Source organism: Mugil cephalus, chromosome 12 (genome assembly GCF_022458985.1).
Source record: "Mugil cephalus isolate CIBA_MC_2020 chromosome 12, CIBA_Mcephalus_1.1, whole genome shotgun sequence".
NCBI classification, from domain to species: Eukaryota; Metazoa; Chordata; class Actinopteri; order Mugiliformes; family Mugilidae; genus Mugil; species Mugil cephalus.
In genome coordinates, this window is record NC_061781.1 from 12,869,224 (window position 1) to 12,888,853 (window position 19,630).

At 42.5% G+C, this 19,630-nt stretch overlaps 1 protein-coding gene across 4 annotated transcripts in view; it reads left to right on the top strand.

Annotated features, from left to right (window-relative positions):
• The window catches only part of galnt13 (UDP-N-acetyl-alpha-D-galactosamine:polypeptide N-acetylgalactosaminyltransferase 13), a 36,590-nt gene extending 18,212 nt beyond the window's left edge, over positions 1–18,378 (top strand). For 3 of the 4 annotated variants that reach the window (XM_047601979.1, XM_047601977.1, XM_047601978.1), the window contains exons 6-13: positions 1,637–1,807; positions 2,475–2,592; positions 3,558–3,738; positions 5,391–5,530; positions 7,161–7,259; positions 7,642–7,776; positions 10,638–10,860; positions 15,911–16,054. In XM_047601979.1, the coding sequence (XP_047457935.1) occupies positions 1,637–1,807; positions 2,475–2,592; positions 3,558–3,738; positions 5,391–5,530; positions 7,161–7,259; positions 7,642–7,776; positions 10,638–10,823 (1,030 nt within the window). In that variant the 3' untranslated portion in view covers positions 10,824–10,860; positions 15,911–16,054. Of the gene's footprint in view, positions 1–1,636; positions 1,808–2,474; positions 2,593–3,557; positions 3,739–5,390; positions 5,531–7,160; positions 7,260–7,641; positions 7,777–10,637; positions 10,861–15,910 lie in introns of all 4 variants that reach the window. The other variant, XM_047601980.1, reaches the window with a different exon arrangement.
• Positions 18,379–19,630: the final 1,252 nt, after the last annotated feature.

The window sequence follows — 19,630 nt, forward strand, 5'->3', positions numbered from 1 at the left end:
ATATTCTTCTTTTTGGGGACAGTTCATTACGCTGCTGCAGAGCCTGTCATTGTCAGCCAATTTGGGGTTCCCATTGAGACCTGAAACATGCTTTATTAATACTGCTGTCATCACATTTCACCCTACTTGCATCATTTTGTGCTTGAGCCTAAGCTCTGTGTGAATATTGATGGGACAGCAAACTATCAGTTATGAATACACTGCTGCCTGACACTGCTGATAGGAGATAATGATCATTTTGCTGCCGCCTCAGAGGAAAAGCTATCTTCGGTTACTGTAGCCCTGTCATTGCGCTAACCCTGCTAACTCAGATAGATGACAGCAGAATCGAGATTACAGTGGACAGCGTCAAACGTGTCGCGGCCTGACGGAGTGGACATCTTTTTCTTTTGGATTTGTTTTGACAGTGGATATTTTCTGTAGGTCATTGTCCGATACAAAGATGCTTTTTGTAAAGGCACACACTCGCATGAAAGATGCATCCTCTGGAGAAAACACAGAGCAGAGAGTCACATGAATGGACGGGCGGATTGATAATGACTCACCTGAGATCCATATCTTATCTGAGGTCAGACACATTCATTTTCCCCCGGGAAGGAATTGCTATCGTATGACTCAGAATATTATATTATGGAGCCATTACGCTTTTACTGAATGCTGCGCATGGCGCATGTATCGATGTCTTTACGTCTGGGCGCAGACTGAGGTGGATGGTGCAGAGAGTGTGTTGACTGCATATTCACATGATTGATGACACAGGTAGCTTTGTCGAATCCAAAGTGTGGCTGAACGATACGGCTGAAATCACTTTTGTGTTACAGGGTTAACCTTTTTTATTGAAAACCTCATGTTTAATGCAGTAATGTCCATTCTTAGTTTGTATTTTGTTAGATTTTAATCAGAAAAATCTTATTAATTATTTGCCTTCATTACATTGAAATTCTGTTAACAATGATATTGAATGATAACCACACAGAAGTTAGAAATAGTCATGGATTTAACTTTTGCTGTGGTTAAGGGACAAATTCTTTACTTTTAAAAGCCCCAGGTTAGTCTTTCTAATGAAGAAATCAAACGTGCATTTTTCTTTTTGATTATAATGACCATTTGTTTAAGATTAATTGGTACTTTAAAACTATATAAGTAATGCAATTCCTACTTACAGCGTTGGGGACAGTGGAGAATGGCTTTTTTGATTGAGTGCTAAATGGTTTGAGTTGTTTAAGAAACCAATACAGAAACTATTTGCTGGTTTCACATTCTTTCTGGTCGTCTCAGTTTTACTTCACCGCAGTTGATCGGGCAAAACAACAGAAGTTTGTCGATGCGGTTTCCATGACCTTTTGTACTTTTTCCCAGGCCGAACTGAACACTTCTAAAGTACAATCAATAACAAAATGAGCAGCTGGCTGCAGGTGTAGTGTTTTTAGACACGGCACAAACAAACCGGAGCTCGATTTCTTCCTCGAATCTGGTCTGTTACTTGAACCAGGATGTTCAAAACACACTCAAAGTAATAATGTTGTTTCCACCGTTAGGTTTCACACGTGTTAAATCATCCTGTGCTAAATGTAGAATGCAGGCTTTCATCCACAGTTTATCTTTACCTTTGAGTCTCATGCTTCGTGTCTTCCAGGACAGCAGTGGTGTGCCCTATCATAGATGTCATCAGTGATGAGACGTTCGAGTACATGGCCGGCTCAGACATGACGTACGGAGGATTCAACTGGAAGCTGAATTTCCGATGGTACCCTGTTCCCCAGAGGGAGATGGATCGACGCAAGGGGGACAGAACACTTCCTGTCAGGTACGCTAAGAATGTATTTCTTCTTCCTAAGAAGATCATCTGGATTACGTTTAATGGGAAGGCGTGTCTGACTCTTCCAATTATAGAAGTGTTCTCATTAAAAATGAAGAGAGAGGAGGTGAATTGACACACACAAATAAACCCACCTACTTTTTTTTTAGGCTCAAGCTAATATTTTTTTCTTGAGTTGGCAGCGGGTTTAAAAAACATTTGTAGTACATTTCTGACAGGAACTTGTCTTATAAAAAGGAAATTTTTATCTGCAGCTAGAAATAGATTTTCTTTCTTTTGTGCACCCCCCACCCCAATGGCATCCACAGAGTTCTGATGTTTATCGTTTGTAATGTAACTATCTTTTTAAAATAAAATAATGGAATCTCTGCCTCTTTTGGCTTCGCAGCACTAGGTGCAATTTGTCATCTGTATGCAAATCCCTCCCAGCAACGAACAATAGCCGTAATTCATGGCCGACGTCGGCATAGAGCGAATTAAAAGATAAAAGTAATTACCCCTCTCAGGTTTTGTTTCAAACAGTCAAACAAATTGGCCTTTTATTATATCCTCATGGTTCCTCTGGGTTACAGTAAGATGCTAACAAATGCAGCAGATGTAACAACACAAAAGACTTTTACGTTTGTTCATTTTAATTTGTGTGTGCGTTCTGCAGGACCCCCACCATGGCAGGTGGATTATTCTCCATCGACAAATCGTATTTTGAAGAAATTGGAAGCTACGATCCAGGGATGGATATCTGGGGCGGAGAGAACCTGGAAATGTCTTTCAGAGTGAGTGACAGTAGGAGGAATACTGTGGTGAGGTTAGCGTCTTACCAGACCTGCGTCCACATTTTCCACACTTGAACCACGGACCCTTCCCTTCAGGTTCCATAATGATGTACTGACGATGACAGTGTTAGCATGCTGATTAGCGCGATAACATTTGTTAACTAGCAGAACACAGAGCTGATGGGAGCTGATAAGCACCATGTAAATCTATGTATTTTGCTTATATTGCACAGTTTTACATCTGGTGTCTGTTGGTTCATGGCAAACAATGATTTCTTTTATCAGAGCTGAGCTTTTAGCGGCTAGTTTTAACAAGTAGGATTATGATGGAGCCTACACACATGTCACAGTGGTCGAGGGCAAACAAAGCTATAAAAAACCCTAATGTATGTGAGAATAATAGCAATTCCAATAGGTTCTGAGATATTTCAGTCTGGACCAAAGTGGTGGACCAACTTCCACACAATGCAACATTGGCATCCCAAAAGCTGTCAGGACAAAGCCTAAAAATGTGCATATAGCTGAAATACACATACACGGAGCACTGACCCAGTAAATATTCTAAAAGACACTATACGATGCAGGTTTAAAGCAAAATAATAGATCATAAAAACAAGAATGTCCACATGGCTGAATGGACAGGAGCAACTTATCTAACGTTTCTTTTCCTAAAACAGAATCCGACTGTGTTAATCCCACTTTGCTTATTTTAAACTGAATATTCATTTAGAAAACGTGGCACAAAGGCACCTCACAGAGCTGCTGCAGCATTTATGGTAGCGTAGACCTTTTATTCCCCCTGATCCCACAAAGCGACCTCACTGCTCCTACATTTAACGACGTCAAGAAGTGAGGAAAAATAAAACAACTCCACTGGTAATTTACAGAGCGTCCATCCGGCGTATGCGTCTGCTTTCTTGCCGAGTGCTATGTAAATCTACTTCATCATCTCCGTGTCTCTGCAGATCTGGCAGTGTGGTGGCTCCTTGGAAATTGTAACGTGTTCACATGTGGGCCATGTTTTCCGGAAGGCCACCCCGTACAGCTTCCCTGGAGGAACGGGCCAAGTCATCAACAAGAACAACAGGCGCCTGGCCGAAGTCTGGATGGACGATTTCAAAGACTTCTTCTACATCATATCTCCAGGTACAGGCCACCGCGTGACTGAATATTTCAGCCACTGCGACAGAAGAATGCCACATCCGAGACAAAGACGCGAAAACTGAATTTCACATGTCTTTAATCTTCATAAAATAAATATATTCTAGTTCAGTCTGGATTTTAATAGAGGTTTTGTTGAAAAGCAGATATGAACAACCCTCATTAGACCCCTCTGTGCTACTTATGTTCTCACTGATATTACGTTTAGCAAATTGGTGTGAAAAGGGAAAGGCTTGCCTGCTCTTTTAGTCGGATATCTTGCATGGCACTTTTTCACACTCCTCTAACAACTTACATTTCCCCTTTTCTACCCTTGCACTCAAATTTAATAACGCTTTGTCCTCAGAGTAGAACTACTTTTTCCCCCGTTTTTCATGCTCCCCAGAACTTGGGTGCAGAAACTTGGCACAGAATTGTCCCTTCTCTAACAGAGCTCAGACACATACGGACGGACTAGAAGAATACGAGTGTGCAGATTGAGTGATGAGTACCCCCCCATCTGTCGACTTAGTAATGTGATTACCCTTTAGCAGACAGCAGTCTCCCGGAAATCTCTGGTTAAGTGTTTTTAGATGCCGGCCAAGCTATAAGGGATCATCTGTAATCTGCCCATCTTGCAGCACAAATCGTAACCTTCTCCTCCACTCAGCCGGGCAGGATTCTCCACGGGCAGGTGTGCAGACAGAGCCAGGGTTGTGATGGATGAGTTTTTCCGCGTATTGTGGCCCTGCAATGACTGTCTGTTCCTCCGGGACATTAGGGAGAATGATCTGGGCTGTGCTGCTGCCAGACCTCACTTATTGGCACAGAGCAACACGGTATGTTGCTCGGGCTGAATTTGGGAGTGGCGTCTAGTGATCCTATTAAAAGTGCATCTCCCTCCTTGTCCCCTCCTCTGCACTGGTGTTTTTCAAGATCAAAGAGGCTATTCATCATGTGCAACATCTGATGATCAGGCCCTACAGAGACAGAAAGAGGAAAGAGGGAATAAAGCTGGCTGGAGAAAAACTAGGCCTTCCGCTCGTTCGATGCTTTCATCTGCCAGCTTGAAATTTCTATTTCTGTAATGTGTAAGACATTATCGGCGTTGCAGACAGCGCGGCGCGCATTGTCTCGCTCGCGTTCGGTGGATCTAGGCAGTGCAGCACTGCAGGTCGCGAATGTTGGCAGGTGTTTGAAAATTTCCCCCGTTGCAATCATGCTCTTTCAAAATAAATTACCACCCTGTATCTATCCACGTGCACGCTATGAGCCCTCAAGAGGCACTCGAGGGAGAAACCATCTGCCTAACGTATTTGTAAGTGTTTGTGCCCAGTGGCTGTCTAATCCTTCCTTGGGTCTTCGGTTTCATCGGGGTTGATACATCAGGTGGTTTCATTTCTCATCGTGGCCCAAGATATTTCACTTAATCTGAAGGAGGTGCCTTACGTTTAGAGGGACACTGTGTGTGTAAATGGGATTAAAGTCAGGTGAATTATGTTAGACAAAAAAAACAAAAAACAAATCTTTCCATGATGGATCCCTCTAGTGTTTAGTTGTGGTCGTGCAATAAAAACACTTAACCCTCCTTCTGTCTTTCTAATGTAAACGCTAATACCAATGGACACATGCAGCTGAATCCCTGTCTTCGTCTGCAGGCGTGATGCGGGTGGACTACGGAGACGTCTCCTCCCGTAAAGCCCTCCGCGAGGCCTTGAAATGCAAACCCTTTTCCTGGTACCTAGAGAACGTCTACCCGGACTCCCAGATCCCGAGAAGATACTATTCACTTGGTGAAGTATGAGCACACTCTTATACTCCGATATTCTTTAATGCAGCAGGCGCACGCCGGCTCCCTCTGCGTCTCGCCAGACACATCCAGGGCTGTCCGGTTATTGGAAAGGCTTCATTTCTGTGGGACAAATCTGAAAATCTCAGCATCCAGCAGAGTGCTTGACACAACGAGATAAAGAGCAAACATCCCCAGCTGTTTGTATTGAACATGTATGATAAACAAACACGGGGATGTTCGTGTGGTCACTATTGATCCCTCTCGCATGTTTACACAGTTATGCTGTGCATGCTGGGTGGGCGAGATAAGGCTCGCGTGTTCATTCTACAGAGTGTCAGGGTCCAGTTTTATGTTGAATTTTAAAAGGCCGAATAGTGCAAAGAGCAGTCGCGACCTCTCACATAATGCTGTAAATTATTAGCAAGCTGCATTAGGAAAATGCTTATTCCCTCTTCTATGAATCTGGGAAAATCTAGCTATTTTTTTTTTAAAATGACCAGTGGGTAGATGGATGTGCAAAGCAAATTGGTATTGTCGGAACCGCTAATAGAAATTAATTGATAATAATAGATGTCAGTTTTATGAGTTAGTTCCCGCTGACGCCGAATAAAGATTTATTTAAGTGACCTATTTTGCCTCTCGATGCACATGGCTCCGTGTCGACAGCAGTGCAGCATGGGGTGAAGCCAGAGCAGACGCGCAGCCTGCCGTCTGACAGATAGACGGGGGCCATTTAAAAGTAATGACAGACGAAGAACTCGCGGTGAAATGAGCTTGTAATCTCCCGACATTCATACAGCTGAGGATGACAGGATTTTTCTCATCCGTGCCTCTCTGCTGTGCTGCAGTGAGAGCCGGTTCCCTTGGTCTCTCCAGCCACTGCAGCGCCTCCCCTCTCCTCCCGGCTTCCTCTAAGCCAGACTCCTCATCCTCCTCGTAACACGCAGTCAGCCTTTCTTTTACGGCTGGAACCGTTAGGTTTCATATCACTTAATTATGAATGCAATTCTATTCCTGCGCGATGGGCATTATAATGGCTTAGGCCACATGTGTAGAGTCAGCCGCTCAAGATTTAGCCGCGTCAGTGTGTGTGTTCACGATGTTTGAAAGGACTGTGCAGTTGTCTCAATTCTCTATTTCAGCTTTAAAAGTAAAGATGATGAGTAGAAGTTGGACTGACTCTGTTATATATGTGATTTTAGCCTGTAATTATTAGGTGTTCAGACTATTTGACTCCATAAAAGGAGCTTTTCTGTAGTAGAACTGGCTGTGATGTCCTCTGTGACTATAACTGTCAGTTGTGTCTCTCGCATGGGTTTTTCCGAGAAAGAATCTTCTTCAAAGCTGTGTCCTGTGCGTGCGAAATGGCTTCAGCATAATCATTCATATCATCGATTAATCTCCCGAGCGCGACCTGGCCTTGCTTCATATTAAAAATAACATTTGTGTCCTTGTGCAGCCTGAGGTACTGTCAATAAATGCCCCACTCAAAGTTCACCGTGTAAACACTGTGACACCAAAGGGATAATAGAGGTTTCCAAAACTGTTTTTTAAATGGCTGAATCACTGCTAACCATGAACGTCTAGATGCAGTTTTAATTTGAAGGAGCTTTTGTCCGTGCACTTCCTGTTGCAGATCAGAAATGTCGAGACCAACCAATGTGTGGACAACATGGGGAGAAAGGAGAACGAGAAGGTCGGCTTTTTCAACTGTCACGGCATGGGTGGAAACCAGGTATAATGACGTCAAACTGATATTTATTCATATTCACATGTATTTACTCTATTCTCGATGTGTGGTTGGTTGTCTGCAAACAATATGTTGTAAATACAAACTGACAGGGAAATGCTGTATATAATTTCCCCAAATATTTTCTCTAATTTCTTATGTGCAGAGTTGATTTATGTCAATTGTTGACTGGATTCTGGCCTAATCATTGTGCCCTTTATTATCAAGCACTACACCTTGACACCTTGAACAGTACATAATCCGTTCAAATCAAGCAACTGACAAATCAAAAATCTAAATAAAATGTATGTTTATATTGGTGTTGTTGATGCTTTTTTTACAGGCTCCATTCAACTTTTTTTTTTTTTTTTTTTTTTTTTTTCCCCAGGTGTTCTCATACACAGCAGATAAAGAAATCCGGACAGACGACCTCTGTTTAGACGTCTCCCGTCTCAACGGACCCGTCGTCATGCTCAAGTGTCACCACATGAAGGGAAATCAGATGTTTGAGTACGATGCCGAGGTAGGATCTTTGTGCACCGCAGCCACCGAATGATCCAAAATGAGGCTGTAATTGCAGGTAGCTGCTGCTGATGTACTGGATAGGTCTGATGAAACGCTGTGGAGCTGTAAGTTCTCGTGTCATCTTGTTATTTTGTGAGCGGTGGCGCACTTGAAGGGGGTGGGTAGTAAAACGTGAGATACAGGAATACCTTATTCCTGCCACCAGATGGCGCTGCATGTTGTGGTTTTTATCAAGCGGCACAGGAGATGAGCAGCTGTTTCCCTCGTCTTCTCTCATTTTGTACAGTTTGTTGGCAAATGGGAATATGATGTTGAGGTAAGCTGTTCAAGTCACACCTGAATGTTTCTCCATAGTTTGCCTCCTGTGATTCTAGTGTCGTGTGTGAACTATGACGTGCAGTTTCTAGAATAGATCCCTTAAATCTTGATGTGAAGTTAAACCTTTTCCTTAGAAAAAAATAATTAAATCTTAATTGGGAAGTCATCCTAATACATTTGTTTTTAGGTTCTGGTTAGAATTAATCGTCCCTTCCTCATAACATTAATTTACCATATCTGCTCCATCAAATCAAATCATCGAATCAAAATGACCAAATCCGTTACACAAATGACAACACAGACGCTGAACCTAATGACTAGTCACATAGCAAGACCAGAGCTAAAAATAAAACTAACTTAGAAAAGAAAACAACATTTAGATGGATTAGGCACAAAATGGTGAGGACACACTCACAAAAGACACAGCTGAATTCATAGAAAAATCTAATGCGTCTGTCACAGTTTATCAATTTGTGTCACTTTAGCACCAAAATGAAAACAAAAATGAATGAAGACGCAAAAATCTGCTTATTAAAGACCAGGGTTTCATTTTAATCGTGGCTATAGAATCTCTAACAGTTTTACATATCCAATCTTCAGTCAAATGAAGCTGCTGACAGGAAACATAAAGACACTCTGAATCTCAATGGAAACCTAAATTATCCTCTTCAAAAGGAAAAATAAATTCTGGATTATACAACTCGAAAAGCATCTTTATATTAACAATTCATTCATTTTTAAACCACTGGGAGATAGTAGCAGGACGGGACCACAGTGAATACAGCGTTCCCCACGAGTGAGTGAGATGTCCCGTCTCTGACATGTGAATACGACGATTCGAGGAAGCCCAGAGGCCTTTCCATCAAGCCCCGAACAAACCCTCGGAGAAATCCTTTCATTACACTTTGTTCTCTGGGTGCATCCTTAAAATGAAAAACGTGAATAATTCATAAAAGAAGAGAACAAGTCTCCGTTGTAAACAGCGTTGGGGTTTCACCGCTGTCAGTGGCCCGTGTTATTTTTAGCCCAGGCGTGACTGACAGGGGCTGAATCCTGGGCGACTACAGTACCATTACCATTTCATCTGGTCATCAGTTTCACCTCACGAGAACGCCCGACTTTTCCACATTCCAGCCGTATTCATTTACAGCTGTGACGGACGGCCGCCCCTCTTTTTTCACTTGCTCTGCTGTTTGAACCGAAAAAGACTGAGCTTGCCACAGAACCAATCGCACGTAAATGTGTCGGATACAAACACCGTAGTTGTCAAAATAGCTTCTCGAGTCTTGCCGCACAGAACGTCGTAGTGTGCTGAGTTTTCCACCTATGATTGATTTCTTACTTCACTGTAAGTGTGAAGTTTTGCGTACAAGTAGAAAAAAAAAAATCTCCCCTTTTCAAGCCGTGCATGTTTTAGCTCAGTCACACTTGGTTAAGGAAAAATGCAATTAATGAGTTTTCTACAGATACAGTGTGTGAATCATAGACTGACAGGCATCAAACTCACAATGTGAAATGACAGTGTCTTTATTATAACGTAGCGTGCATGTCATATTGGATGGAAAGTTATTTACAAGTGAGAAATTTATAAGTGTGATAACTCCAACAGGACTTAGGCTTTATCAAGCAGTGGGAAAAGGAACAAAAAATGTTCCACATTAGCAAAATTGCAAACTTGATATTTGATAAACCCACTATTAAACGAGACAAACACGGGGTTTGGAGACTGATTGATGCCTTTGTAGAAAGTGTCAGTTTAAGAAAACATTTATAGCACATTTATTTTTTTTACATTTACACGATTAGGTCTGTGGTCTTGTTGAAACCTTCAGAACGTGTTTCACATACATTATGTCATCTTCACTGTAAATATTGAAGGCACTTTTTCATCTAGGGGAACAGATAGTAGAATCATGTGAAAACAGCCAACGTGTTTTCATTCTCGACTGATAAACCCTAAAGGGTGAAGCAGAGCATGACTCCATTTATGCCGATGTCCATTTTGTCAGACTGTGCTGACTGACCTTATTCAATCTCCTGAATCAGAAATGCCACAAATGTTATAGGTAACTTCAAAATTTCTGCATAATCAGTGAAGGAGCTGAATTGCACGTGCATCCGGCAAAACTCCTCTTCTGCATTTGGCTACAAACTAAACAATGACCTGCTGGATGTCACAAAGTTCATAATATGCACTTAAATAAACACATTTAAGTGCATAAAAGGCTGGATGTTCATATCAGAGCAGCTTTATCTTATTGTATATTGACTGACACTTCCAGCCTGTATAGTTTCATGAATACCAAGGCCTATAACTGAAACACATTGTCTCCAATAACTAAATAAAAAATGAGAATATATAAACCCAGTCAGTCGATGCTTGAAGGTTTAATGCCTCGAATAAATGACACACTTTAGTATGAACTGTTAATAACTGGGAGAGTTTGCGGTGAGGAACAGACACATCTGTTTATGAATACCTTTATGACTCTGACTTACCTTCACAACCATCTGTCCCTTTTCCCTCCCGGCTCACTGCAGAAGCACACCTTCCTCCACATCATCACCCAATCATGTCTGACCATCGGCCGTCTGGAGGACGGCACCTATGGCCCCACTGTGGAGTATTGTAACAACAGTCCAGTACAGTCGTGGATCCTCCACAACTACACTCGCCTGGAGGTCGCTAGACACCTCTACTACAGTCCCACGGATTATTTTCTCTAAACTCACATCTGCTCTTTGGGGCTGTGGGGGGCCTGAGGTGAGCGGAAGCTAGGTTTAGATTAGAGGCTGGAGTCACAGCGATGTAGTTTAGAGTTCTGTTTTAGTTAGACTAGAGAGTAGCTTGTCGGTCTTTCACGTGTGTGTGTGCATGTAAATGGTTTAAGGGAGCATTAAGTGGTGATCTTTTATGAGGGACAGAACCATGTTACAGATGCGCCATTGGGATTCTTCGGTATATAAGGTTATATCTCCCAAGAGCTTCAGCTAGTCAAATTAGATCTTATCTGACATTTATTTTTCAGGATGAATATTTTATTTTGAATTGAAAATCCACTGGCTGTCCTCCGGATGGCCTGCGCCCGGTGAATGGTGGCTGAGATGGAGGAGGATGGGGTTATTTTTGGCTGATTATCTACGTGCAGGGCTGATTGAAATGGGCTTTCCATTGTTTACAAGTTCTTTTGAAGTGATCCTTCATTGTGAACCTGCCTTTCATGGCCCTGGTCTCTCAGGCTGCTCTCTCATTGGCCTGAAGCAGCTGTGTACACTGTGCGCCATGTACATATTGTAAAACCGATGAATCCCAATTATCGGTGCTCTTCGCCGCTCAGCCTGCTTATTTGCATACTTTTGTAAGGAATGTTTTGTGGCGCAGCGTTTCCCGTCCGTTTTCGGGGTACTTATTTTCTCGCCTTTTTTCCAGGTTTTGGGTCCGTCAGTCATTTTCTTTCTGGCCATTTCTGTTCTGCTGAGTTATCTGGAGTTTACACCTCCGAGTCCTGCGCCGCTGCATCTCTCAAAACACTAAAGAGCAATTTCACTGTAGCACGCCACGGTTTTTGTGTCCAAGCAGGGTAAATTGGGTAAGCGGCTCCCAGGATTGCTCGTGTGTGTGTGTCGGAGTTGCGGTAGGGAAGTGACCTGCTGTTAGATGGCCTGGTTTGCCGTTCACACCCAGAGGTCCTCCTGGCATCGCCGGCGCAACACGAGAGGACGTACACAAAAGCAGGGCAGCATTAAAGCAAATGAGGCGGCCGCTGACTCTGCCACGAGATAAAAGGAATCCGCTGTTTTTTGTATCTCCCACAAAAAAAAAAAAGCGGTCGTCCAGATCCCCTTCCAGTCGGCGCAGGCTCACGTCGAACAGGAACTCTCGTGCCTTTCGGCGAGGCCCTCCTGTGCTGCACGGTGACAAAGGATACTATTCTTCAACCGGGGTTTACGGTTAGAAACCGTCCTCATTTAATTAGCCGGTCTCAGCTGTGCACCTTCAGCGACTCGCTCCAGAGACGGCGCTCGGTTTGCTGGGAGGCTGAGATGGGAGTTTTCTCTTCCCCAAAGCAGGCATGAAATAATTATGAGCAAAGGACAGGACCTCCACATTTCTAGTAATTTCATTAAATGTGGATCATTTTTTTTCTCCACCCACAGCTGTTATATTCCTCTTCTGTAATCTCTGCTGTTAGAGTAGGTGAGGATCTTTGAGAGAAGGTACATAACTCCCAGTATCCCCTAAGCCACATGTATGATTTACAGGTTAAACTACCTCCACGTTAGAGAAGTAACACAAGAAATGTTTGCTGATCCCACTGCTGGTCATTTTCACATGCTACAAAAATATAATCAGTCTGGAATAAGGGGACACTTTTGATCTTCATTATTTATTCTTATTCCCTGTCTACAGAGGACACTGTCTCCAGGGTATAGCTTTTGTTTTAAAAGTGAATCATTCTCTGTCAAATAACTCAAGAAAAGTAGAGTGTCTCTAGTGTAGAACAACTTTATTGTTCTTTTTCTTTGACTTTTTCGCCAGGTGTGCGAGGTTGTTTGCCACCTGCTCTCTTTGTTCTGGCTCTGTTTGAACAAATGTGGCCTGTAGGGCGGTCTACAATCTGCACTTCAAGCAAGATGTCTGTGTGTGCGTGCGTGTGTGCGTGTGTGCGTGTGTGCATGCGTGCGTGTGTGTGCACACGTCTTTGTGTCCAGGAAGAAAATGTCAGACCGTTGTATTTTATATCTTAAGATCAAACACGGCCTGATCGTCTCTGTGAGCTCATTAGTCTGAATATCCTCTGTCAACAGTCAAGGAAGAGTCTTGTTTTAATGAACACTGGTGTCTCGATGGCAGGGTATAAAAAAAGGAAATAATAATAATGCCAGACTGCAGGTTGTTTGTACGGTTTGAAACCGACTCCCAAGATAACGCTGTATCACGCCTCAGACTGTTAAACCTGAGGTTGTCTCGACTTTGATGTTGATTTTTATACGTTACAACAGTATACGGAGCCTTTCGTAATATCCCCAATTTCACTCTTGGCATTGTTTCCCACAGCGAGCCACTGCTTCTCCTTTCAAACCTCCTCCAAGTCCTCCCCTCCTCTGGATGTGACTACCAGAACAAGAAGAGCAACTCTAGTGAGGAGGGGAATTGCGGAAGCATGTAACTTCTGAGGGCATTAACATAAATGGTTAATCAAAGCCATTGAGAGGTCTCTTGCAGTCGTTGGTGGGGGGTGTTATATCTGGTGTTTTTGTGGCAGATAGCCACAGGTTCTCACAGGATGCAGCTCATCGCAACAGGTGTCTTCTTCAAGTCTGGTCCAGCCTGTTCTGTTATCGTCCACGTGGCAGAAAAGCACACAAACCGTGGCGTGGGGGGAGAAGGAGAGAAACACAGTAATTACATCAGCGGTGACTCTGTTTTCTTCAGGTGTCTCGGAAATCTGTGACAGTCAGTCAGCACGCACAGCACCAGAACCCACAAAATGAAACGAGATTCGGTCATCATTAATTTCACCAGAATGTCTTTCAAGTCGAAGGCCTGTTAATCAGTCACTGTCACAGCTGAATGAGACGCGTCCCGAAACAACTTGTCTCACGGTTCATTTAGTTCGTAGATGATGGCACATTTGGCCATGTGATGATGTAGCACCTATTAACTCTTTTTCCTGAGGGGTTATCAAAACACAGTTGCTCCTTTTTTGGAACGGCAACGTTTTGCTTCCAGCTATACGTGTCCAAGTTTGTTGCCGTCATACATCATGGCATAAATACGCCGCATGGTTAACGTCATTTATTTTAGTTTCATTTATTTAACCCTCCTGTTATCCTTGGCGTCAATTTGACCCCATTCAGTGTTTAACATTCAAAAAATAACGGTTGACTTTTTTTTTGCTTGATATTTCATGACTTTTCCTAATTTGATGGGGACAGCTGGTTAAGCATAAAATTATCATGATGATATCATGATAAATGTGCTGAACACATATTGCACACATTGGTGTTCTTCTGGAGTCAGTTTGACCCCAAGCTGTTTCAGATTGACCCCGAGGGTAAAACGTGTTAGTAATATTTGAGGATAATAGGAGGGTTAATACCAGTATTACCACGAACTGTATGGCTTGGTAACTTGTATGCAATAAATTCCAGTTTTGTTAAATTCTGAACATTAATACAATTCACACCTGTGAGAAAGTCCCTGTGGTGTAATGACCAAGGGTTAGGGTTGGCTGTGAAGCCCTCGTGGTTTACTGAAGAGCCCCTTTTAAATCCCATCTATTTGAAAAACCATCTGTTTCTCAAAGCAGCCACGCCCTTAATTATGCACATGCCTTATTGCAATTCAACTGCATGAGTTATATTACAAATGCAGCACCTGTACAGTTGTCATGAATATGGCCGTAAAGGCCCGAGCGTCATTGCTAACTGCATTTATTTGCGTTTTGCATCGTTTTCGTTTTTTCAACCCCAGAAGCTGCTCGCATACAGTTTTACCCGTCATATCTCAATGATTGACATAAAAATGCTGGTTATTTTTGCTTCCCAAAATAACCAACAAGTATTCAGAACTGTGGACAGGTCAGCTGAAAACTACTGTATCAAATCAGTTTTGCAAATAAGTTGTCCACACAAAGCGTAGTGTTGAATTAGTTGTATATTGTACTAGGAGTAATATGCTGCATTCGTAGTGTTTCAGTCCATTGGTTTTGTTTTAAGGCCCCCAATGGAGATATTGACTGGTTCTTAAATTTCAGCGGCGAAAAACATTTCGTGCAGAAAAAGGTGGAGTCCAGAATAGAGCCTTTTGATCTCCATTATTTATTCCTCATCTTTACAATGTAGGGAGGATAAATAAGTTGTAGCTTTTAGCAGTGAAAGGATCGGATATTTCCCTCTGGTGTAGGTAGAGACCAAAATAGAGCTAAAAGAGAGCAAAATCGTTCCGTGGTGAAACGGCACAAGAAAGAGGGTAATGTGACAAGAACATTTTTGAATATCCATTGTGTGTAATTCCAAGGTTTGGTTTCAGTAAAGCAGGGGTCTTCAACGTTTTTCAGCCCAAAGACGCCCAAACTGATGGAGAGATTAAATAGGGACCCCCTACCCACTATATATTAAACTCAGCCTAGTGATATTTTTAAATATACATCATTATTATCATTTTGCATTCAGTATTAAGCTATGCCTTGTCCCTTTACTAAAATATACTGGATTCTTGTTAATGTGTATTTAAATAAATTTAAATTTGTGGGTGAAAATTAAAAAAATATATAAAAAATGTCTAATCAACGAAAGATTTTGCGACCCCCTGTTGAAGACCCATGCTCTAAAGCAATGCCATTTTTTTGTCTTTGCTTCTATTAATTATTGAATATTTATAATAATCAGTGACATCAATAATTAATGACACTGATTAATTCGCAGAAATTCCTCTTACATTCTAAAGTGACGATGAGAAGTCTCTCTGCCATCAGGAGCCTCATTTCAGCACTTTTCTCGTCTAGAAGCCAGACTTCATGTTGTCATTGTTTATTTTCTTGCCTCAGCTAATGAATGTAACGCGCGTCGGCACTCGGTTACCGGGCCGACACGTACGGGCGAAAATCGGGAAGTGAATCAAGTGTTTCTGTGAACCTTCATCAGAATCATCTATGCACATGTAAGAAGTTGAGTTGGAGGGTGGGTTCATCAAAGCGCCGTTTACGGTGAACCCGCGGAGAGGTCGTCATTTAACTTAATTTCATATCGTCTGTACATTCACGTGCTCGCATCTGTCTGATCCCCTGCTGTCGTCCTTCTCTCTGCAGCGGCTCACTCTGCTGCACGTGAACAGCAACCAGTGCTTGGACATGCCGACCGAGGAGGACAAGATGGTGCCCACCCTGAGAGACTGCAACGGCAGCCGCTCTCAGCAGTGGCTGCTCCGTAACATGACCCTGAGCGTCTGATCCCTCACCTCGCCGCTCCCCTCCTCCCGCTCCGTCCTCCTCCAAACAGTCCTGGCTCTCCGCACCCTCACCAGGTGGCTCTTATCACACACACATCACACGCCTCTCCCCATGAAAGCCCGGCCAGCAAACACAAAGATCCGGGCGAGCAGCGGCTTATCTCCCATTATGGAGGCGTCTCTCCTTACAGCTCGCCGCAGGTTTGAGAGAGGCTGCACCTGCCGTTCCCGACGTGACACGACGAGCCGTAGCTTTGGGGACCTCTTTTTGTCCGGGCCGGGAGAACAGTGCGTTGGGGTTTGCGCACGGAGGACGCAGATACGAAAGAAAGTCGGACTGTGTCAGATAAGGGGTTAGCCACGCATCCGCTGTGCTGCTCAGACTCGTAGAGATTGCAATTAAACAGAGTAGCCTTGATGATACGGTAGACACGTTACTGCGGTGGCCTGAAGTGTTCCCGTACACCGTGTCCCGGCGTGTGCATTTGTGGGTCAACAGTAGGTAAAAACAAGACAGCTGGTTTTGCTGCTCATCTTCTTTCCATATCAGTGTCTGGTTCATTTCGAACAAGAGGAAAGTTACATTTGGTAAGTGAACCAAACCAAATCCGGATAGCGAGACAACATTTATAAGCTATAACGATACTGCAGCTTCAGACGTACAGTATATTTTTTATTTTGTAAAAGCGGAACTTATTTCTGGAAACTCTGTCTACACTTCAAGATTCTCTTTGGGCGTTGGCCCATGGCACTCAACGGAGGACGTTGTAGCCCTGTGCAACCCTGTGCTAACATCGATACACTGGTTCATCTTCCGTAACAAGCTCACACACTGTAGCATCAGAGATTTAAGACAAAGGCCTTTGTTTTCTCTCTTTAGTGACTCTCATGCTGTTAAGTTTTTTTTTTTTTTTTAGGCTGACAAACTTCCAAAGAGAAACTGGCCGACCAATCAAACAGCACCAGTTCATATATAAAACAAAAACAACAACAACAAAAAAAAATCCTCTCACCTAAACAGGAGTTGCAGTTTTACAGGCATCTATTACATTTGTTTATTGGGGATTTGAAAATGTCATACCCTTTGTGTTTAAGGTTTTATATTAAAAAGATGTAGTGGAGACACCGTTTTTAAATTACCTCAAACATATCTTTCAAATTCTACCACTAAATTTCCTTGTTATTATGTTGGTTGCCTTGAGGTCTTTGGGTAAAAATAATACGAGCTTAGCGTATTATTAGCATATTGGACTTAACTGTTCCATAGTGTAATTTATTCATTAACTATTGATTGACGAGGGAAAAGTAATTGGTGGTTAACTGGGAATTCTCCTCTGAGTACATATTGTCTGATTCAGTTCTAATGAATGTAACGCGTAGATATGGAGAACCACTCTGTACTATCACGACTATCTGCAAAAGTGATTACTGAAACTCCCTTAGTTCTTTATCAGCTTCAAAAATTCAGCTTCGGATTCTACTGGGACAATCTTGAGAAATCACAGCGTCTTAGAGCGGGATGTGTGCCTTTAGAAAATAGTTTTGTGTTCGGTCCATCGGTTTTCAGGATGATTGAATCAGCGCGTTGTTGGAAAAGAAGAATATTTCCACTCCCGACGCTCTGCAGCGTCCTGATGAAATCATCGTCATATCTCTCAGATACGTCACAGCCATATTAATGCTGGATTAGACATTCAGTGGGTCAATATTTAGTGTCCACTCAACCGTGACAGGCACTTTTCACTTACGGGATCAGACGACCAATGTACAAAAACGGCTGTCAACGTGTGTTTCTAGCGCCGTTCCTGTTGTACATACAGAACCAGTTATTTTTCTAAGATGCTGTTAAACTTGAACACTCCTCAGTGAAAAAGACATTGAATGATGAAAAGATCATGGGTTACTGCAGTGTTTCCTTTTTTTTTTCTTTTTTTATTCAAGGTAATAAAAAACAGTGCTTACCTTGGGTTACGAAATTGCGGTGTGTTTTGGAAATCATCGCCGGTCCCACAAAACCAATTCTCACACTACCTAAAGGACCTTAGGTTGAGCGCACGCGAGGGAGTGAAATACTATCAATGCTGCTTGAAAACTGAATCCTCGCCAAGCACCTGCTTGGCATTCAGATTAAAATTCAATGACCTCTTTGATATTACGCGCACACATTTATTGTTTTTCATTATCCGAAAGTGCATGGTGTTAAAATAGGAATGTAATGTTTCAATGTGCTGGTTGCAAAGTGATGTTACCTGTTTGTACGTTTTTTTTTTTTCTTTTCTTTTCTTTTTGTAGAAAAAAAAAATAAATAAAACTTCTACTGAGCATTAATTCCACTGTCGAGCATCTGATGAAAATGTCGCGCCGAAACGTAAGTTGATTAATAAGCTTTTAAGACCCCCGTACATCTCATTACCAGGCTTCACTCAGCGTGTCGGTTTTTTAAATGTGGCAAATTGCAGCCTCTCTTCCGTGATGATGACTGCAGACAACACCCCAACAATGGGATGCCATAGGAATGACATTGTAGCGGATGTAACCTTCCTCTTTTGTCCAGTGCGCATAAAGGAGCCTGCTGTCGTCTGCTGATGAACACGGATCATTATTCTGTGTACATTTAAGCAAAGGGAGCGTGACCTCTGAGGTGACTCTTGCTTTGTTCGAGCTTGACAGACAAAATTACTTTCTCTGAACCAAACACAGAGGGTGGAGAAAAGGGAGCTAGAGGTTCAGTGGATACGAAGAACTGGGAATATCCAAATGACTCCGCATTATGAATTCTACAACTTAAAGTGTCCCGTACTTGAAAAGCTCATTCATTTCTTCATGTTTTTTGATCAGTCATTTAACGGTTCGGCTTTGAAGGAGGTCAACGAGTGGATTACATGCACAGAATCCCTTTCGTACGCACTCTATAGCCAGTTCATTAGGTACATCCGCGAAAGTGAACGGATTCTAATATAAGGGTCCTGCACTACATCTTCAGTTCATGATGGTTGTTTACAATAACTGAGAGATCTGTTGATTGCGTTTTCTGTGCTTTCATTTTGGAGGCTGCGGTTTGTAAGTGCTGCTGAATTGCTTTTTGTGTTGCACCGACACATGTGTCTATTGTTTGGAGGACCACATTTTAATCGGCGGACCGGGGTGACTGATTTATTTACAGAAATGATTTTTTTTCTTTTTGTGCACAAACTACATCCGCCAAAATGAACCGAATTGAATTACCACACCTTTTTCTTCCCTTTCAGCATAAACAGGACATGTGAGCGGTGGGATGCATTCATTTTCACTATTTGTTGTCCTAAATCTCCCAAATCCTAAGATTCAAACAGCAAATGTCTGCACATTTCCTTTCAGAAAATCATAAATATGAAATTTAATGACTTTTTTCTTTTCTTTTCTTTTTTTTTTTTTGCCATGAATAAGATCAGTCTCATTTTTATACCCATACCCTTAATATGAAGAGTGTTAGCTTAGCATAAAAGGAATACAGGCAAAGCGGTCTTCCTGATATTGTGTGTGTGAGAGCACCACGGCGTTTGTGTGCATGACTGTTTCTTGGCCAGGAGCAGAGGCTTCT